The sequence below is a fragment of the Coptis chinensis genome, chromosome 1 (genome assembly GCF_015680905.1).
Source record: "Coptis chinensis isolate HL-2020 chromosome 1, ASM1568090v1, whole genome shotgun sequence".
Classification (NCBI taxonomy): Eukaryota; Viridiplantae; Streptophyta; class Magnoliopsida; order Ranunculales; family Ranunculaceae; genus Coptis; species Coptis chinensis.
The window spans coordinates 5,306,529-5,325,199 of NC_141456.1; the positions used below are offsets into that span (position 1 = coordinate 5,306,529).

The 18,671-nt window shown below is 37.6% G+C and overlaps 3 protein-coding genes and 3 long non-coding RNA genes across 9 annotated transcripts; 2 read left to right on the top strand and 4 right to left on the bottom strand.

Annotated features, from left to right (window-relative positions):
- The first annotated feature begins 282 nt into the window (after positions 1 to 282).
- On the top strand, positions 283 to 1,523 carry LOC147521583 (uncharacterized). The gene is made up of 2 exons (XR_015194206.1): positions 283 to 1,060; positions 1,142 to 1,523. It is a non-coding gene; the product is annotated as an uncharacterized LOC147521583 (long non-coding RNA).
- A 383-nt stretch (positions 1,524 to 1,906) lies between these two features.
- LOC147521584 (2-hydroxyacyl-CoA lyase-like) lies at positions 1,907 to 3,800 on the bottom strand. 2 transcript variants are annotated; one of them, XM_086574909.1, is made up of 2 exons: positions 2,844 to 3,800; positions 1,907 to 2,475 (listed from the first exon to the last, which is right to left on the bottom strand). In XM_086574909.1, exons 1-2 carry the CDS (start codon positions 2,850 to 2,852, stop codon positions 2,161 to 2,163), a joined length of 324 nt encoding a protein of 107 aa, XP_086431035.1. In that variant the 5' UTR covers positions 2,853 to 3,800; the 3' UTR covers positions 1,907 to 2,160. The 2 variants fall into 2 exon arrangements, 1 of the variants encoding a protein (XP_086431035.1); XR_015203005.1 differs by having other exon boundaries at positions 2,337 to 2,475; positions 3,014 to 3,800.
- A 3,499-nt stretch (positions 3,801 to 7,299) lies between these two features.
- Positions 7,300 to 7,780, top strand: LOC147521585 (uncharacterized). The gene is made up of 3 exons (XR_015194215.1): positions 7,300 to 7,343; positions 7,424 to 7,660; positions 7,736 to 7,780. It is a non-coding gene; the product is annotated as an uncharacterized LOC147521585 (long non-coding RNA).
- Positions 7,781 to 10,403: 2,623 nt separating this feature from the next.
- On the bottom strand, positions 10,404 to 13,334 carry LOC147521586 (glucan endo-1,3-beta-D-glucosidase-like). Its single transcript, XM_086574992.1, has one exon. It carries the CDS (start codon positions 12,687 to 12,689, stop codon positions 10,509 to 10,511), a length of 2,181 nt encoding a protein of 726 aa, XP_086431118.1. The 5' UTR covers positions 12,690 to 13,334; the 3' UTR covers positions 10,404 to 10,508.
- Positions 13,335 to 13,441: 107 nt separating this feature from the next.
- LOC147521587 (uncharacterized) lies at positions 13,442 to 16,357 on the bottom strand. 3 transcript variants are annotated; one of them, XM_086575059.1, is made up of 5 exons: positions 16,246 to 16,357; positions 14,973 to 15,016; positions 14,752 to 14,896; positions 14,006 to 14,279; positions 13,442 to 13,790 (listed from the first exon to the last, which is right to left on the bottom strand). In XM_086575059.1, the coding sequence occupies exons 2-4, from the start codon at positions 15,005 to 15,007 to the stop codon at positions 14,013 to 14,015; spliced, it is 447 nt and encodes a 148-aa protein (XP_086431185.1). In that variant the 5' UTR covers positions 15,008 to 15,016; positions 16,246 to 16,357; the 3' UTR covers positions 13,442 to 13,790; positions 14,006 to 14,012. The 3 variants fall into 3 exon arrangements, with proteins under 3 accessions (XP_086431185.1, XP_086431224.1, XP_086431264.1); XM_086575098.1 differs by lacking the exon at positions 16,246 to 16,357 and adding an exon at positions 15,361 to 15,437; XM_086575138.1 differs by lacking the exon at positions 16,246 to 16,357 and having other exon boundaries at positions 14,752 to 14,891; positions 14,973 to 15,005.
- A 515-nt stretch (positions 16,358 to 16,872) lies between these two features.
- Positions 16,873 to 18,602, bottom strand: LOC147521588 (uncharacterized). Its single transcript, XR_015194222.1, has 2 exons — positions 17,962 to 18,602; positions 16,873 to 17,796 (listed from the first exon to the last, which is right to left on the bottom strand). It is a non-coding gene; the product is annotated as an uncharacterized LOC147521588 (long non-coding RNA).
- Positions 18,603 to 18,671: the final 69 nt, after the last annotated feature.

An 18,671-nucleotide genomic window follows, 5' to 3' on the forward strand; every position in this document is an offset into this window, starting at 1 on the left:
AAATGATCTGGGTTGTAAACCCTTGTACTTGGTTAGCCAGTAGCTGAGATGACATAGAATAAATGTTCAACAGCAGCTCAGTTGTTTTATCTCTCAATCGAGGTGCTACTGTGGTCATTGATTTATACTTGGTACATGTAGAAACCGTGTAGAAATCGCATAAAAGGTGTGTAGGAACTAGGAACCTCCTCATACATAGCGTGTACAAACCATGTAGTTACAAGTAAGCTAGTCTTGTGATTTTCGTCTATATAACAAAGAAAAGCTCAATGTTGCAAAGTTGTGTATGTCACATTCGAAAATAGCTGCTTGTTTTTTTTTTCTTATCTTTTTTTTGTTTTTTTTGGTCTTGTCTGCTTCAATCTGCATCTTTGGATCTTCTTGCAGACTTCCTTCTCTAGATATTGAATAGCTAGGTGTTCTTAATAGTTTAGGAAAATATAAAGTGCAGAATAACATGAAGCAAACAATTTGCTTCCTTGGAGTTGACTCTATAGACACATAATGCAAGCGCTCCACATACACGAACAGACTTGATTGGGATCATTTTTTCGTAAGGTTCTGCAGGGTGCAGACTGCAGTCAGGCTATCCAAGAGACCAATCTCTGTCATCTTTACTCATTCTTTTTGGCAATACAGACAAAATGTAGAGATTAAGATGCATATATAGTTCTGATTTGGCTAATTGGTTTTAATGCTCGAGAAATGTAGTTCAAGGACATATATCACCTGATACAAAAATTGAACAAATGCTGGAAGGACACCAATATCTTATATTACCAAAGGCTTTGCTGCAAATGATGGGCATGGTGACTGATGATTTCCAGAGCATTTGAAACTCCAGTGTTTTGTTTTATTGATGGTCTCCTTGTTCCTTGGGTTTTGTTGTATATGGGGAGCTGGGGGAGCCTTTCTGAGAATGGATTAGGAAGACTTGCTCTCCAAAGAAGCGCATATGATCCACACTCGTTGACAAACCAAAACCTTAATATCTATTATTTAACCCCCTTCTTCCTCTATCCACTTGCCAGTTACATGTCCCCAACAATTGGAAGATCAGGTCTGTTTGCTTTTCGTTGATGGCTTTTTCTCTTATGAAGGCACTATAATCTAGAAATGACTATCGAATTTATCTATGCAGGAAGCAGGGAATCTGGTGTACAAGGCCCAGAGAAAGAGATCATTACCTTGTGGAAAGGGTTTCAAAAAGCATGAACTCTGGGAGTCAAGAAGCTGGTGGTTGGATGTGAGTGCAGGAGTTTGCTGGATCCTACTTCTCCGTCTAGCACTCAGTCCGGCTCTAGCTTCTTTTTTGTTTGTGATTGTCTTTATCTCAATGTGGTAGCACACCATAACGTAGCACATGAACATGCCTGTGAGCGCAGACGTGGGCAAACTACCAGTTGGTCTGCTGGTGTAATGAACTGCTGTCTGCTTACTTAGGGTGTTAATTTGTGCTTCCTCTGTTATCTACTTATATGCTTTAAATTTTAAGTGATTATATCTTTTGCAACAAGGAAAAAGACGTGATTATTTCTTTTTAAAAATCTAATGGTGGACCTAGGGCTATATTGTATTTGTAACTGATGATGCCCTCGAAGTACAACCTAAAATTGAACAATTACATGGAGGAATTCTGCAATGAGTTCTCATAGCATTAGGTGATTAAGATCTTTTTCAGTTGGAGCATACTCAGTGAGGTAATTTACAAGGCATTTCCGCACATCACAAGACTTTCAACTAGAACTGGCTGTTTAACTGACATGCTTTGATGCGAATTATTGACAGGCAATACTTCCAATTAATATATAAAGGCAAGCTCTTGAAAATAAATGGCCAGCATCCTTACTGAATATCTGATAATCTTGAATGCATACCCCTTCTCGGCACCACATAGTTACAGACGTACACAAACTGTAATCGGATCATTCTCATTTCTGAACCCAATAATTAGGATAAGTAGATAACTATGAATCAGCTCGTATTTACAAATAAAAGCTGAACCTATAAAGACAACATTCACTGGCATATGATCTTATTACAACTATTGCCGACAATAACGTTCAAGTATTCAATCAAAAGGACACAAGGTAAAAAGCCAGGATATTCATAGCATAATATGCTCCGATTCCTCCTCCTATCAGCATCAGAAATCTTGTCTCAGTTCTTGTGTTGCATTCTCCCACTTTCTGCACCAGCATAAGGATCAATGGTGACATTTATTACAGCTGGTTTCCGTGCAGAAAATGATTCCGCAAGCGCAAACTTGAGGTCTTCTGGAGTTCCAACAAGATAACCTTTGCCTCCAAAAGCTTCCATTACAGTATGATATGCTGCACCAGGTACAAAAGAAGTAGGGGCAGGATCATCTTTGTAAGGCCCAGTAATTTCTTCAGGGTTCCTCCGGTCACCTCCATACAGACCACCATTGTTAAAAACAATCACGACCACGGACAACTGATATCGTACTAATGTCTGCAGGAATCAATGAAAAGCAATTATCAGCACGAGAAAAGTTTGTTTATCAAGATGGACACAAAACTGTTATACTCCACTCAGTGACGAGTTTAGGAAAAGTAAAATATGGTCAGATGGAACTATAGAGGTAAACAAGCATACATTAAAAAATAAAATAAAAATGCTCTAACTAAAGACTGAATAATGAAAAATGGTCTTCTTATGACAGAAATGAGAGCTAAGACTCCTAAGAGTCTAACAGTTATAATGGTTTTCCTGAAAACTGAAAAAGCAGGATTGTTTACAATTTTAAGAGATGACGATGACCATATATCACAAGCTTATCCCAAGTTTACAAAGGAGGTCGGCAGTTGAGCAACACATACATTTCTCATATTAACCTTTCTGACGAAGAGATGAAAGGTGGCGGAGTAGCAATAAACAAAGGTTTTACTTTTCCAACATCGGGTAATCGAATGTCAAGAGAAAAGAAACTATACAACTACACAAGCAGACATGCCACTCTAATACAAATATGAGAAGGAAGATAAATTACATTGAAGTTAGAGAAATTGAATACATTCGGAAAAGGCAAAAAAGATTGAAAGTTTCATTATCAGTATATCACTAGTTAGAGTTTAGTGGGTGTATGGTGAAGGGCTAGAGGAGGTTGCAACAGTTTACTTTGATGTAGTTTTAGGGTCTGCACAACACAAAACATGATTTTTAGGATAATGACAAATTTGTAATTTTTTTTTTTTTTTGGGGTCTGCCCAACACAAAATGGGTTGTGCCCCTAGCGAGTACCTAACAATGAAAATTTTGGATAGATATGAGTTGTTGATTACATTATTATATTGTCTTGGGTTGTTACTAGCTAATCAGTATTTTTTTTGCACTTAAGCTGTTATACGACATTGTCTGGGAGGAATGAAAGCTGAAAAAAAACACAGCATTAGTTATGTATGTGTGGAACCTTCATTGATTTTTGTGGAAGCTTAGAGCCTTAGACAAGCTCGTCTCAAATATATAAAACTAACTAAAAAGGGCGTTAAGTGAACTACTCTGATTTGGCCTCATATTTGCTAGTGTTGGGGCGCAAGACATATGAGAATAAGAGTCCGGGATTGGCAGCCTAATGCATTCAAGTTCAAGTTATCTTTCCATTTTTAGTTTCGAGAGTTTTATGTACACACGCACGGAATCTTCCTAACATATAGGGATTTTACAAAGGTTTCTCACTCGAATCCAACCAACGCCATCCCCCCTGACCCTGTCACAGGATAACATCGTAGTCGAAAACAAACTGTAGAAAAGTAAGAACTGAAATAATGTGTTCTCCATGATACACTTAATTGGCATAGTATACAACGTAGTATACATGTTTTTGCACTTTGGATACTATACAATTTTCTAGGCACTAAACTACATTGTACTATCAAAAAAATTTCAGGTTCTGCACTGGGCAAATATTCCGGCCAAAATCTGCTGACGTGGCCAAATTTGGAGGTTTTATAATCCTATGTGGAGACATGTCATTTTATTTATTATAAAAAACGTGTGTTTACATTTGCCACACAAGCTGAATAGCCAACAAGCATTTCCCGCATTTTCCCTCTTAACTTTTCCCTCTCTTTTGATTAGCGCCCAAAAATTGGAGATTTCATCAAAAACCTAATTGACCAAAATTTGTTGTCTTTAAGATTAAATTGTCTAATTCACACAAACCCTAACCTATATAAAACACAGAAAACCCTAACCTTCTTTGCTGGCAATCAGGAATCTAGTCCATATTAAAGTAAGTTAATGTTTTTTATTCTTAAGTTAATGTTTTTTATATTGTTGTCGGCTATTATACATGAATATTATACTATGATTGTTGTTATATTATTGATATATTGTTGCTAAATTACTGCAGTGGAAACAGTTGTAATTAATCTCCATCATGGGGGTTCATTTGTTACTAGTCCAGACCTTCGTTACCTTGGTGGTAGGATAGAGTGCTTGGACAATATTGATCCGGATAGGTTTGGATATTTTGATTTAAAATCAATGGTGGAGGAGTTGGGGTATTATAATGTGAATAAAATGCACTATGGTCAAGCCAGCAGTAAGGGTTATATGTTAATTTTTGATGATACTAGTATTATGAAAATGCCGCAAAAAAGCTAGGGTGGGAATAGAATTGAGGTATACATTGAACATGATGTTGAGGTGGATTCAAGTGAACAAAATGTTGTGCATGATATTGAAGTAGTTGAAGTTAGAGAATGGAGAAGACATTGAGATACAAACTTCGATTCTGAGTGATAAGGTTTGTATTTCGATGATGATAATGAGTCGATGAGGAAGATTTTAGGTTTGAGGATTTGCCCTGAATTGTCCGATAATGATGAGGAGCTTATTGAAGTTAGGAAAATGATAGAAGAAAGGAAAAACGAAAAAGACTTGAAAGAATGAAATCAATTTGGGATGATGGTGATCATGAACCTGAAGTGAATGGTACTGGAGCTGAGCAAGCAATGAATGCTGAAGGTGATGATGATGTTGAAGCAATGAACACTAGTAATCGGTGTTTGAAGCAGTGGATGGGCTTTATGTTGATGAAGGCAACAATGTGTTTATTAGTGATAATGAAGTTGACCATGGGGATGTTGATAGTGACTATATAGATTCAAGTGATTATGAAAGTCCTGATAATCGATGAGGATGATGGTATTAGAAAAACCAAGAAGTTTAGGTACCCTAGTTTTGATCCCAAGATCGATGTATTTCATGTGCAACCAAGACTAGGGATGGTGTTTGCATCCCCTAATCAGCTCAAAGATTGTTTGAAGGATTTTGCAGTTGCTCATGGGTACCAACTTTGGTTGAAGTTAAACAACCGAGAAAGAATCCTTGCATTATGTCTTTGAGGATTGCCCATTTAGACTATATGCTAGTTGGATGACAAGCAAGAGAAGCTTCCGATAAAGTCCTATATAGAAGAACATAAGTGTTCAAGGATATTTGATGTCCGTGATTGCTAACCGTAAATGGATTGCTAGGATATATGGAGAGAAGATACTGAAGTATCCTAAAATGAAATTGAAGGATTTGAAAGAGCATATTATGCACAAGTTTAAGCTTGATGTGACATTGTGTCAGTGTAGCAGAGCTAAGCGCAAAGTTCTAGATGCAAAGGGAAAATAGGTTGGGTCGGTGTATATGCAAAGTTGTGGGACTACCAATTTGAACTAAGAAGGAGTAATCCCGGAGTACTATTGAGATAGAATTATTTCATCCTACACCTAATGAACCTGCAGTGTTCAAGCGCATGTATATAGGGTTTGCTGCACTTATAAATGCATGGAAGAGTGGTTGCAGACCAATTATTGGAGTTGATGGATGTTTCTTGAAGGGGTACTGCAAGGGGGAGCTATTGGCAGCCATTGGTAGAGATGCAAACAATCAAATGTTCCCAATAGCATGGGCAGTTGTAGAAGTGGAAAACTCAGATAGTTGGATGTGGTTTTTGGATTTGCTGATGCAAGACTTGGGTTATAGTGAGGGTCAGGGTCTTGGGTTGACTATTATTAGTGACCAGCAAAAGGGTCTTGTACAAGTGATAAAAGACTATTTGCCTTTTGGTCGAAAGCAATGAAATTGTGCCGCATATGTATATGCCAATTTCAAGAAGACATTCCCCGGTTTACGATAAGTTTCGCTTTGGAAGGCTAGCAAATGTGGGACTCCTCAAGAGTTTGAACAAAACATGGATGAAATGAAAAGTATTCGAGGATGCATATCACCACTGCATGGTGAAGCAAAACCCAAGACAAAGGTCAAGAGCTTTTTTAGCATGTTTCCTTGTTCGATTCTGCTGACAACAACATATACGCGAGACATTTAACTCAACAATAGTGGAAGCAAGGGAAAAGAACATCATAGAAATGCTTGAGGATATCGACAGCAAGTAATGGCTAGAATGCAAAAGAAGATTGCAAAGAATGGCTAATCGAAGACCGCCTTTTGTCCCATTATAATGCAAAAGTTAGAAAAAAAAAAAAAGAAGATCATAGGTTTTGGGTTGCACATTACAATGGAAGCAACTCATTTGAGGCCGGAAGAACAAATATGAGGCCTTTATCGCGGATGCAACCGCTATGAGATGCAAATGAATGTGGGAAATGAATGGCATCCCATGTCCACATGCCATTTCAGTTATGTATTATCTCAACATTGATCCATCAAGAAAGATGTATCTAGTTGGTATAGTGTGGCAGAGTACAAGAAGATATATAGTCATGTGTTACAGCCTTTGAATGGTCAAAACATGTGGCATAGGACAAAAAGGCACGCTATTTTGCCTCCCATAGCAAGGAGGATGCCCGCGCACTCCGAAGAAGAATAGAAGGAAGGAGAAGGAGTAGCAATGGGAACTGGAAGAGTGACACAAGTGGGAACTGGAAGAGTGACGTAAGACAAGGCTTCTCATCAACTATGCATGCAGAAGCGGTAGGAAAATGCATTGTTCTAGATGCAATAGTGAGGAACACAACATAAGGTCATGCAAGTCTACGACCCACCACTTAGAAAGAAACAAGTGAGTATGCATTTGTCTTTTACTTTTATAAGTTATTTTTACAAGTGGTTTTGATTGTATTTAAATATGTTAATATAATATTAGGTGAGGAAGAAGAAAGGAGAAGTGAATAATGTCCCAGCTGAGGATGCAACTAATGAAGGGCCAACTAATGTAACAGCTGAGAATGGCAGTAATGAAGGTAGGTGTACAAAAGGCAGAGGTACAAGGGGTAGAGGTCAAAGAGGGAGAGGAAGAAGGGGAACCAAATTCCTATAGCTTTGGAGTATACACTAGTCCTGAAGGAGAAACTTACATCAATGTGAGTCTTCTAATATATTTAATGTATTTTTCATTTATTATATTTTGTGCATTATCTTATTCATAGTGTATTATGTGTAGACTGCTTCAAGATTGACACCCTTGAATTCAAATGAACCATCTCCAAGTAATGAAGGGCCAAGTACTTTAACAGATGAGAGTGCAACTAATCAGCAACCAAGTACAAGGGGTAGAGGTACAAGGGGTAAAGGTACAAGGGCTAGGGGTGAAAGAGGAAGAGGAAGAGGAAGCAATGAGCCAATTACTGTTCCACTTGGTGTAAACACTAATACTATTGAAAGAGAAGCTGACATCAATGTGAGTGTTTTAGTTTAGTTTTTTCAATAAATTAGTTTGAGTGCATTGGCTTATTCATTGTGCATGACTGTGTAGACTGCTTCAAGATTAGCTGTTCCACTTGCACCAAGAGTAACTGTGGTCAATGGGTGATGGAGTACACATATTACCTCCAACCGAAGAAAATATTTTCATGTAAGTTATTACTTTAAGTTTTTTATTCATTTAAGTGTCTGCAATTTAAAATTTAGTTTAGTTTATGTCTTTATTCTTTAGTTTAGTTTGGTAAGTTTTTATTAATTATGCTTTATTTCTTATATAGCCACCACAAGAAAGGAGAGTTGTACAAAGGAAGACTTCAAGTGCAAGTGATCAAGTTGGAAGTAGTCAAGGGTCAAATAATACACCACTTGGAACTCAGGAATCAAGTGCTGCAAAGAGTACAAAAGGCATCCCACCTAATTATTTGGTAAAATTGATCTAGCTCATTTTGGTGTTTTAAGAGTGTATTAATGGTTTCTGTTTCAAACTTGTTGCTTTAATGAACAAGTGTCACGTTTTGTATATTTCTCTCAAATATGGTCATGCAAAGAACAAGTGTCATATTTTGAATGTAAGAAAACAGTTTTTTTTTTTGGTCAAAGAGAATGCTTTAATGAACATATTGAAAACTGATTTGACTAATGTCTTGTAAATAGTGTTATAGTTTTAATTTTGGACTTTATAGTTGGTGATAATTAATGGTGTTTGGTATGCAATCTATAAAACCATCCTAGAGGGTAGAGGGTTGTATGCAATAGGTTTAGATTCGAAAAACAATGCCCAAGGGTCGATGATCCATGTTGAGGGTAAGGGAGAACCCAAAACTTTTGAAAGAGCATTGGTTGCAGTTTGGGACCTCATCAAAACAAAGGAGGGGAGAGAGTGTTCATGGAGGTTGTTTATGAGAATGATGTTATTAATTTGAAGCCTTGTGATGACCGTGGAAGGGTGTGCATCATTGAGTCAAGGGAAGAGGGAGAGTCAAGTCGACCTAGAGAACCAAGTCCGGTTCCACCCGATTCAACATAAGCTCGAGAAATCGCCATAAGGTTACCAGCCAGCAGAAAATGAAGCAAAGCGAGGAGGGAATCAAAGACCAACACCATCCAAGCAAAGAAGTTCAAGAGGTTATCCTGGGTCTTTCTGCTGCTGCAGCCTTATCCCGGTTTTGTATGAAGTCCAAGAAGTTTAAGAAGTCTAAGTCTAAGAAGTGAACCCGATGTTTGATGTGTTGTTTGATGTGTTGAAGTGTTGAAGTGAACCGATGTTAGGTTTATCTAGGCAAAGTATATGGTGTATTGTGTCTTGTTCTTGTTTCTATGTTTTGATGTTTTTTTAGCTTGGTTGTCTTGTTCTATGTTAAATTATCAAGTCTTTTTTTTTTTGATAAACTTTCCATATTATATATTAAGCCTTAACATGGATTAGGGACAATATATTAAGTTTAGAGTTTGTCTCCACCATACACATTGGCAGAGCTGTGTAGTGTAGTGATGTTTAACCCTGATACAGAAACTTAAAGCCACAGGTTTTTGTAACATGGTTACACAGGGTTTTCTGGTTTTTTTAAAGACCAGGCTACACAGGGTTTCATTCACAGAAACTTAAAGATACAGAACATTACAGAAACCAGGCCATACAGAAACTTAATTCCATTTTCATTCCAACTCTACAAGCCACGTAAAACTTAAAGATACGTAAAACCGGATAACTCTACAACTTCATTCCATTTTCATTTTCATTCAACTCATTACATTACAAAACCATGTTACGTAACATTACGTAAAACACGTAAAACCGTGAGATTCAACTCATTACATTACAAAACCATGTTACGAAACATTACGTAAACACGTAATCCGTGAGAACTCTATAATTTCATTCCATTTTCATTCAACTCATTACATTACAAAACCATGTTACGTAACATTACGTAAAACACAATGCACTTCACTTATTAACCAAACAAATACTTGTAAAGCAAGAATACAATGACCAAAATCAAACAAGTTTTCTTCGCCTTATAATTCGGCATTCCAAAGTCGTCACCTTTTTCTTCAACTCGTTTCTTCTTCTTCTCTTCGGAGTAAACAATTACATTCAATTTTCCTTGCAACTCCACCTTTTTCATGTTAGCTTCCTCCAAACTTTCTTTCAATTCGTCAATCTCTTTGTACAAATCAATGAACCTTTGCTTTGTTGATTTTGGAACTTTGTCCTCCCAATCAAAGTAGCCACAATCGTGAGTTTTGTAATTTGTACAACAAAAAATCTTCTTCCCAAATTTCCAACAGGTCTTTGACATTACTAAAGGAGATGGCTCTCCACAAAAAGCATGAATGATTTGAATTGATAGAGGTGGACGACATTTTGAACTATTCAAATTGATAGTTAGGGTTTCAAATTGAGAGTTAGGGTTTTCAAATTGAGGAAGAAGGTTAAACTTGCAATTGAGAGTTAGTGTTTCAAGTTTTCAAATTGAGGTACCACCAAGTCACGTGTATTTCAAAAATGCCACATGTCTAGATGGCCGGACACGTGGCATAGGCCGGTGGCCACATCAGCAAAAATTGACTGGAAATACTTCCAAGTCGCAAAGTGAAATTTTGTTGATAGTACAATGTAGTTTAGTGCCTAGAAAATTGTATAGTATCCAAAGTGCAAAAACATGTATAGTACATTGTATACTATGCCAATAAAGTGCTCCATGATACTAACTGAGTATTATAACTTGGGAGTTTATTCTATCATAGTTTTCCAAGCAGCTTATAAATCACAAAACCAAAAAAAGGCAACATAACAAAAAACATAGTATTGATTCAAATTTTTAGTGATCACTGTAGTGTCTAAACCAGCAGTATCTCCCTCCATCATGTCCTTCCTCCTTTCCAGCACTTCTACTATGAATCCACCACAACATATTCGAAAGTGAATTCCCATCATCATGCCCATTCAAGTTTCTGATTTTCTCCAATGCACCTTCCTTATCATAAACTCCTTGTAGTGCATAAACGAACCCCTTCCATCCTTCTCCAACCCCTTCTCTTCCCAAAGCTGGCAATGCCCAATTCACCAACTCTCTAGCAAACCCAGTGTCCGAGAACAAATTCTCGGTAATTGGCAGCAATGGAAGTAACTGAATTCCAAGCCTACACTCCTTCCACGCAGGAGGAGCAAACCAAAGACCACTATCCCTCTTGGTAGACCATAACACACCAACAACTCTATTCTCTTTGCTGAATTCATCCTCGTATATTCCCTCCCCTTCTCTCACATGCCACCATGTTTGTGCCGCTTGAATCTCCAAAGCAGCTAGTGTTGACCCTATCGCTACAAGATGAGTATCACCATAGCTTAATCCCATTAAGGCAGCTGAATAGTAACCATTCACAGCCTCACTAGTACTCTCTTGATTACGCCCATCAGCAAATTCAGTCAGTCCTCCAGCCCACGAATGCAGCTTCCACAAATCAAAGTTCCTCAACCGTGGATAATGTGAATTTCCCCGCCTACCTAAGTTCATGAAATCTGCCATCATTGAATAAGCTTGAGACCTATACTTCCTTCCCCATGCCGGGTCAATCTTAGCAAGCACAGCAATACCGTAAAGAAAGTATCCTAGATGGTAATGGTGATCATTATACACCCCGAATCCAAAATCAGCTCCAGAATCCAACGAACCTTGTTTAGTAACTATTCCTCCCCATTTAGGATCATACAAGAAACCATTGCCATTAAAACTCCCATCCAACCAAGGCTCAATAGACTCCTTTAAAAACTTCTTAACAGTTGGAATAACGTCGGGATATGATACCTCCTCTGCAATCAGAGCAAACCTAGCAGCTCTAGCAATCAATTTACCGTAAAAGTACGATGAACTCGTCGCTATGGGAGTTAGACCCTCGACGTCTTTGCAAAGAGCAGAAACAACCTCATCAAAGGATTCTTCTTCTATACCGCCAATCGAATGCCAAGTAACCGAAATGGGATGCATCTTCAATACCCAAGAGTCTCCTACAACTCCTACAAGATCCCCATCCATACTTTTGTACTTAAAATCCTCTAAAATAGATACATTCCCATGGTCTTTCGACAAAAGCCGAAGATGAAGAGGATGGGCAAGTAAAAGAAGATCACCCCATCCTTTCTTCTCCCATTTATATTCCAAAGAAAACGGATTGTTAAAAACTGCCTCCCCTTTCACTGGATAACAACAACTAAACCGATCGAGTATCGATTCATAATAGCCATTAGAATCCGGTAAGATTGCAAACCTGAGTACACCAGAAAATTCACTAGTTGTAATGCTAGACATACCAGAAGTGAAACTCAACGGTGAAGATGAATATAATATCCATGTTTGGTTGTTGTTCATTTTAATGGTGTGCTTAGTTTGATTACTGTTTGAAGACACAGAGAGAATGGCATGAATGGTTGATATGTAAATTGGGGTAGGACTAGAAACAGCACATGTTATAAAAGGACTACCTCGTACTAAAAAGAAACGTAGATTTGGTGGGATGTCTAAAGTAACACTAAGATCACTAAATGATGAGACTTTGTGATCGTGGGCCGCCTCATTTTGAGGAGATGAGATGGTGAGGTCAGCAATGAAGATTTGGTAAATGAAAGCAGTTGTGACAAAACGAGATGGGTGGCAAAGAGTAAGTGAAGATTGAGATGATTTGACGATGTAAGGGTGTATGTATTCAGGTTGGTCACCATTTTTGAGAACAAAGTTTTGGAAGAATGAGTTGGTGGGAAGAGGTGACGAGAGAAGATTTGGAGAGAAAAAACGAGATGGGTCTGGGAGTATTGTTGATTGTATGTGTGGGAAGAGAAATGGGGTGGCAGACGATGAAGACATGGTGGGTTGAGGTGGTGGAGATGGAGGAGGGGTCGAGGAAGGAGAGAAAGAGTCTTGCTGTGATGGCTTTGAAGGTCTTCGGCGTTTTTTAAAGGCCTTGGAGACTATGGTTTTGACTCTTCGTTTGAGTTTTTTCAACATATTTTTGATGAGGTGGAATGACTTGGTTGGTGCTAATTTTTGGTTAGGTGTTTGAGTTGATGAATGTTGGACACTTGGACCTCAATAAGGGGGATGAATTTGTAGAATTTAAGACTTGAGATGCACAATATAAGGAGAGATGTATCAACTATAAACTCATTGAAGAGACATGTAGGAAGAAGATATGTATGAACTAGACATTCTTTGAAGTGTGGGAAGAATGATGTTGGGAAGAAGGTTGGATTGAAAGGAAAGTTGAGAGATGGGATTTTGGTATCTGGGGGCATGAGTATGTGAGTTTGCAAGTTATGTATAGGGAATTTGATTAGTTGAGTGAGGGAGGGGATATGTTAATGGAGTAGGTATGTTTGGTAAGCAAGGGATAGAATTTAATTCTTTTTCAATCAAGGGTTGAGGGATTAGTTATAATTTGAATTGGATATAGATTTGTAATGGAGATGAATGTTGCCATGTTGAAAGTTGCTACTATGGTTATGCATCTATAAACAGACTTAATAGGCATGTAGGTGGTGGATTCTGGAAGGTACGATAGCTGGAAAAGAAAGAAAAGCATAGTGTGAAGGAAATAATTCTAGTACTGAGTTTTTTGTATGACTTCAGAACTGAACTAGGTAGAGTTCTGTACAACTGTACACAGTACACGTACAAATCAATCATTTCATCAATTTTTTGCAATAATATACGAAATCAAAGTTTCAATATGTTTTGTTGCAACTTGCAAGAGTTGGCACTCATTGATAATCTAAACTCTTATTCACTTGCAAGAACCACAGTACTCTGGTAAGTCAATGTATTACATAAACTCGACAAGTGATCAAAACATAAAACTCCTGTTTAGTTGCAAGTTGCAACAAACATACATTACCTGCTTCCATAATAATTTAGCCTAAAAAGTACCTGAAAGAGACTATAACAGTTCCACTAATCAACTATCAAGTATCAACTACTGGCATTACTCTTGCAATAGGGGTGGTTGTTATCCTAATTCCTAATCCACTTACTCATTATCCAAGCAAACCTGAACCTTAAGGAAGTAGTTGTAAATGGCATTACAGGAATAGAAGGTTGCTACCAAGCCACCTATAAAAACGAGATAAGAAGCAAAAGGTTAGTTTTTCAAATGGTGCAGTCTAACCCCAGCATAGGAAAAAAGGCCATGAGAAAGTCATATTATATAATCAGATTTATAAGGAACAATAGATTATAAAAAAGTTACACTGAATAAGATAGAGACATGATACAAACTTTGATCCATAGTGTTTATACGCATACTTTTAGTACGGGTTGTGGATTACCTTACAATCACTCAACATCATATCCTTTCTCTTGGAGGTCTGAGAGGACCTCATTCCTCATTCTAAACCACATCTTCAGAGATTCTTTTTCAAACTTCTTTGATTGCAATTTCTTCTGAAAATTATCAGAATCTTCCCCAGTTTCAATTAGTCCTTTGGGTCCAATGGTAGTGCCAATTGCGCCTCCGCTAGCGATAAATGCATCAGTAGCCTCTGTGTCACCTGGATATGGAAATCTTCGGCGCTCATACAAGTGCGCCATCTCCTTTTCTTCCTAAAATAACAAGTGTATGTTTAGCCTTTCGACAACTGCATTTCTATATCTAATTTTCAGAACAAACTAACTAATATAGACTCTGGATTATAACCATTCAAGTTAAGTTCGTAAAAGTTGAGGCCGAGCTGCACCACTGCTGGCACTCCCATGCTACTCTCGTCAAATATGGCTTTTGCATTTGTTTCTTTTTTTGTTCTCCCCAACCATTTTCTGCCCTTCTAAACTTTGCTTCCTAAACATAGGTTTCATTGGAAATATCTGACCAATCTCCCCTCTTATAGTACTAATATGGTATTTCATATCTTCGACAAGTCCAAAAAGATTATGAGTCTTAAATACTCTCCCTATTTCAAAACAAAGCTAAGGGCTTCCACACTGTTTGATTAAAATTTATATGCATATGTGTAAACTAAGGTTTCTTGAACTTGACAACAAAAAAATGATTTGCCTATAAAAAAACGAAAGATACCTTGGGTTTGGGCTTAAGCGTCATCCAACCAAGGGGAGATGTCTCATTCCACCACCAAGCCACACCAAAGCATGTGTATGTACATAGTAGAGCTTTTCCTATTTGCTTCCAGAAATAGTGATCTTCCTTTCCCAATCCCACTTTCCTGATAACAAAAACAATGTATCTAACTAGTAAAAAAAAAATAGCATAATTTATGTTAAAGCTCTAAGTCCACTTACTTCAGAAACCTTTCTGCATTAAATGACTTCGACATTTAACAAGCCTGCAACCAAAACAAAACTTCTGAGTGAGGAATTTCGTCAAACATTTGAGACACGTTTACCAACACAATGTGTAGACTAAACCGGAAGACATCACCAATACTTAAGTGTTGGTAATGAGAAGAAGATGCAATGCAAATCAGTGGCGGAGCCAGGGGGGTCCCAGGGTACACCCTGGTGCACCCTCAAATTTCCTTAACAAAATATATATACTTCACTACAAACTTTTGCTTGGTCAGTGACAAAAAAGAAAGACCAACATCTCTTTTAGTAATGTAAGAGGAAAACATGTTTAAAATAAGAAAAAACTAGAGCTAGTGAATGAGGGAGAGTTGAGTTGGCAGACCTGAATCTGATCGTGCCTCATTTTCTCAATGAGGAAGATGATGACATCATCTTTCTTTTAAATCAAGTCTTGAGTTGGGTAGCCCGCCCATATCTTACGCCCATATATATCAAGTCTTAAGCCTATACAACTGTTAAAAGTTCATGGACCCTACTAGAATGTAATTTCTTTCGGCCCACATAGCATTAAATCATATTCGGGCTTTATTTCATTTTGACCGATCACACTCAAGCATACTAACTATCCAACCCATTTACTAGAATAATAATAAAAAAAAAATAAAAGCCAACAAGTAAAAAAAATAAAAGGAAAATATCTTCTTTACAATTATTAATTACTCTACTTAAAGATATCTCGTGGACTCATTTTACTATGGAGGAGCATGAAGAGCGTATACGTATTGTATTGAGGTATTGCTAGACCAGAAGTTGTACGCTAAGTTCAGCTCACGCTTTAAGATTTGTAGGAATGACGCAGAAATAAAGTAGAATCTATTTGTTGTCGATTTGGATTCTATAAAAAAAAAAAAATCAGAGCGTGATAGTTACTCCTAGGAAGTACAGTAGATGTGAGTTTTGATCTAATACTTCCAAATTTAAAATTTTGTTACCTAAACTATAATATGATTTTGTAATTGATAACATACACTACAAAAAATTTGTTGTTTGTATAACAGTATTAAAAAAACAAAATAAAACGATAGACTCACAAATGTTAAACTTAAGAAAAAAACAAGAAAAACGCGTATATGTTTTAATTGAATTTGCGCTGAAAAATTTGTAGTGATAATCGGCTCACCCTGGAATCAATTCCTGGCTCCGCCACTGATGCAAATAATAAAACCACTTAAAAAATACACAGAATTATAGAGAAGAATTGAATTACCAGAATGCAACAGGGGAAAACACCAACGAAAATGAGGAATCGGCTTAATTGACGACCCCCTTGCACGATGGACACGACGCCAGCCAGGCCTACGTTTGTGGAATTTCGTGATATCAATTGATTTTTCAGAGTGTCGGCATTTAAACTACAGAAATGTTTTTGGTATCCCTAAAGTTTGATTATGTTGGGCTGTCAATGGGCCGGGCCAGGCCCAAAGCCCGATTGAATCCGAACTTATATGACAGATTGAATCCGAACTTATAAGATAGGGACTTGTCCGATAAGACTATTGAGCCAGTTATGGACATATCCCGTCCGACCCGATAACGGCCCAGTTCGAAAACTAAGATTATTTTTTTAGTTTTTCAAATAAGTACTATTAAATTTGTAACTATTAGTATACATAAAATGTTAAAAGGTTTGATGGATTAGTGTTGTAGTGCCACATATAAAACTTGGGTTGGAGTCTTACTGCTCAAGTCCGGCCGGACTTAGACTTTCTAAATGTAAATATAATTTGGACAGGACTTGGACATAGGTGAGTCCTGTTCAAATCCGGCCCGTTGACAGCCCTAATTACGTAACACTTTTCTGTCGACAGATTTCAGGGGCCACAAATAAGGCAAGTTTAGCTGCAAATGTCCACATGCGTCCATGACTATGACTATTGATTATTACGGAAACGCAACGAGTTACATTTCACTTGTAAATTCTTCAGAGAGAAGTTTTTTTAGATGCACTTTTGGACCAAAAACTTTATCCTCCTCTCCATGCTTTTTTCTTAAACGAACGCACTTTGCTAGATTCGTTCCCCAATAGTTAGGATTTAGGAGCGAATACGATACTATGTGTATCAGAGCATCTCTAAGAGATTGTATAGCAAGATCCCTCGAAAAATACATAAGATCTCACCAAAGGCACTATTACAACCAGCCGTTTTTGCCACAAAACTAAAGTGCATGTTTGTATGGTCCTATGGAAAGGTGCCACTAGGTTCAGACTTTAACACAATCCACTCGTTATAGTCGCAGGTGAGTAAGGTTCCAAAAGATATGAGAAGAAAGGTTTCTTCCTCTTCTTCTCATTGTTCGTCCCATTCTTCCGTGAAGAAAACTTATCAAACTGAGTGTTGTTACCAAGCGACTGAATGTGGTATTAGTGTCTGTGCGTTGTGCATATGTTGTCCATTAACCATCTTATGGTGCTGTGTGAAATTTCCTTGCAAAGTTGCGTGGCAAATTGGGAAACGTTTGATGGATTCAAATTGTTGTAGATCGGACAGCATGAGAGTCATTTCTGCATCAACATCATTTTCAGATACAGGTAGTGAAGACTACTCGAGAACTAAAGTTGGTCGACGAATTCAGGTACCAGAAAGACAGAAGGCATATCATTAAACTATTTTGTAGTGGCTCCTTTGTTTCTTTTTCAGTTTTTGGGCCAAGCCTTGTATAGTGTCGTCTTTTGAATTTGCATTTGGTAGTGACGAGATGCATTGAAAGGAATTCCGAGTTTCATATACTATTCATGGATTCTTCATTACTTCATACCCTGCGCACATAGAACAATTTTGTCAGCCTTACACTTTCCATTGAGAAAATATTGTTTCCTTCGAATCCTAGTATAGCTACAGCTTATCCCTTAAATTTAATAGATACTTTACAATGTGTAACAAATAAATATAACAATCATCATGTTATTTTTTCTTGGACAAACCTCCTCTGAGAGCACATAAAATTGGTAACAGGCAGGGATTATCAGCAGATAAAAGGGTCGTGCATCAGCATCTACAGAAGGCGACGTCCTAAAAACGTCATGCATCAGCATCTAATCGCTATTAAAATAAACTACATTTGTTGCTGGTGATTTAAATAGCTGTCAAATAAAATGTTACATTTACTCTAACCCAGTTCCCATGAACCAAGTTAATTTACATGTCTAATTAGACTGCAAACCACCGAAGAGTGAAGTGCAAGTCCGCAAGAAAACACTTGACCGACGTGATTACATCTAAAGGAGATTAGACTGACGGGGAATCCTGAGCCATAGCTGAAAAAATGCAGAGCACAAGAAATGCTGGTGTTTGAGCCTAATACTTTTGACATGTGCAGAGATAAACACACGCACACACATATATATATGAAACCACAAAATTACAATACTTCGGGTTCACACCACCAGGATATGATCAATACAACAAGACAATAAACTATTACGTTTGATAAACTGAACCGATTCTTAACGGTCAAATAACACAATACAAAACGATGCAGAATCAACAACTTCAGGTTTTTTAAGTATCCTTATTCTACTTATAAGCCCGTACTAGTTACACCCTGTGCAACTCTAAAACATGGACACACTATTGGCAGGAGAACCATAAAAGGTCAAATGACTTGGCAATTCAATAAGGAGCATTAAGTGTA

Bases quoted from the DNA above. Each gene is read 5' to 3' on its own strand.
- LOC147521586 (XM_086574992.1), bottom strand. From the start codon at position 12,689: ATGTTGAAAAAACTCAAACGAAGAGTCAAAACCATAGTCTCCAAGGCC.
- LOC147521587 (XM_086575059.1), bottom strand. From the start codon at position 15,007: ATGTCGAAGTCATTTAATGCAGAAAGGTTTCTGAA. The intron at 14,897-14,972 runs GTAAGTGGACTT...TTTTGTTATCAG, and splicing joins AATGCAGAAAGGTTTCTGAA to GAAAGTGGGATTGGGAAAGG. The intron at 14,280-14,751 runs GTATCTTTCGTT...TTGTTATTTTAG, and splicing joins CGCTTAAGCCCAAACCCAAG to GAAGAAAAGGAGATGGCGCA.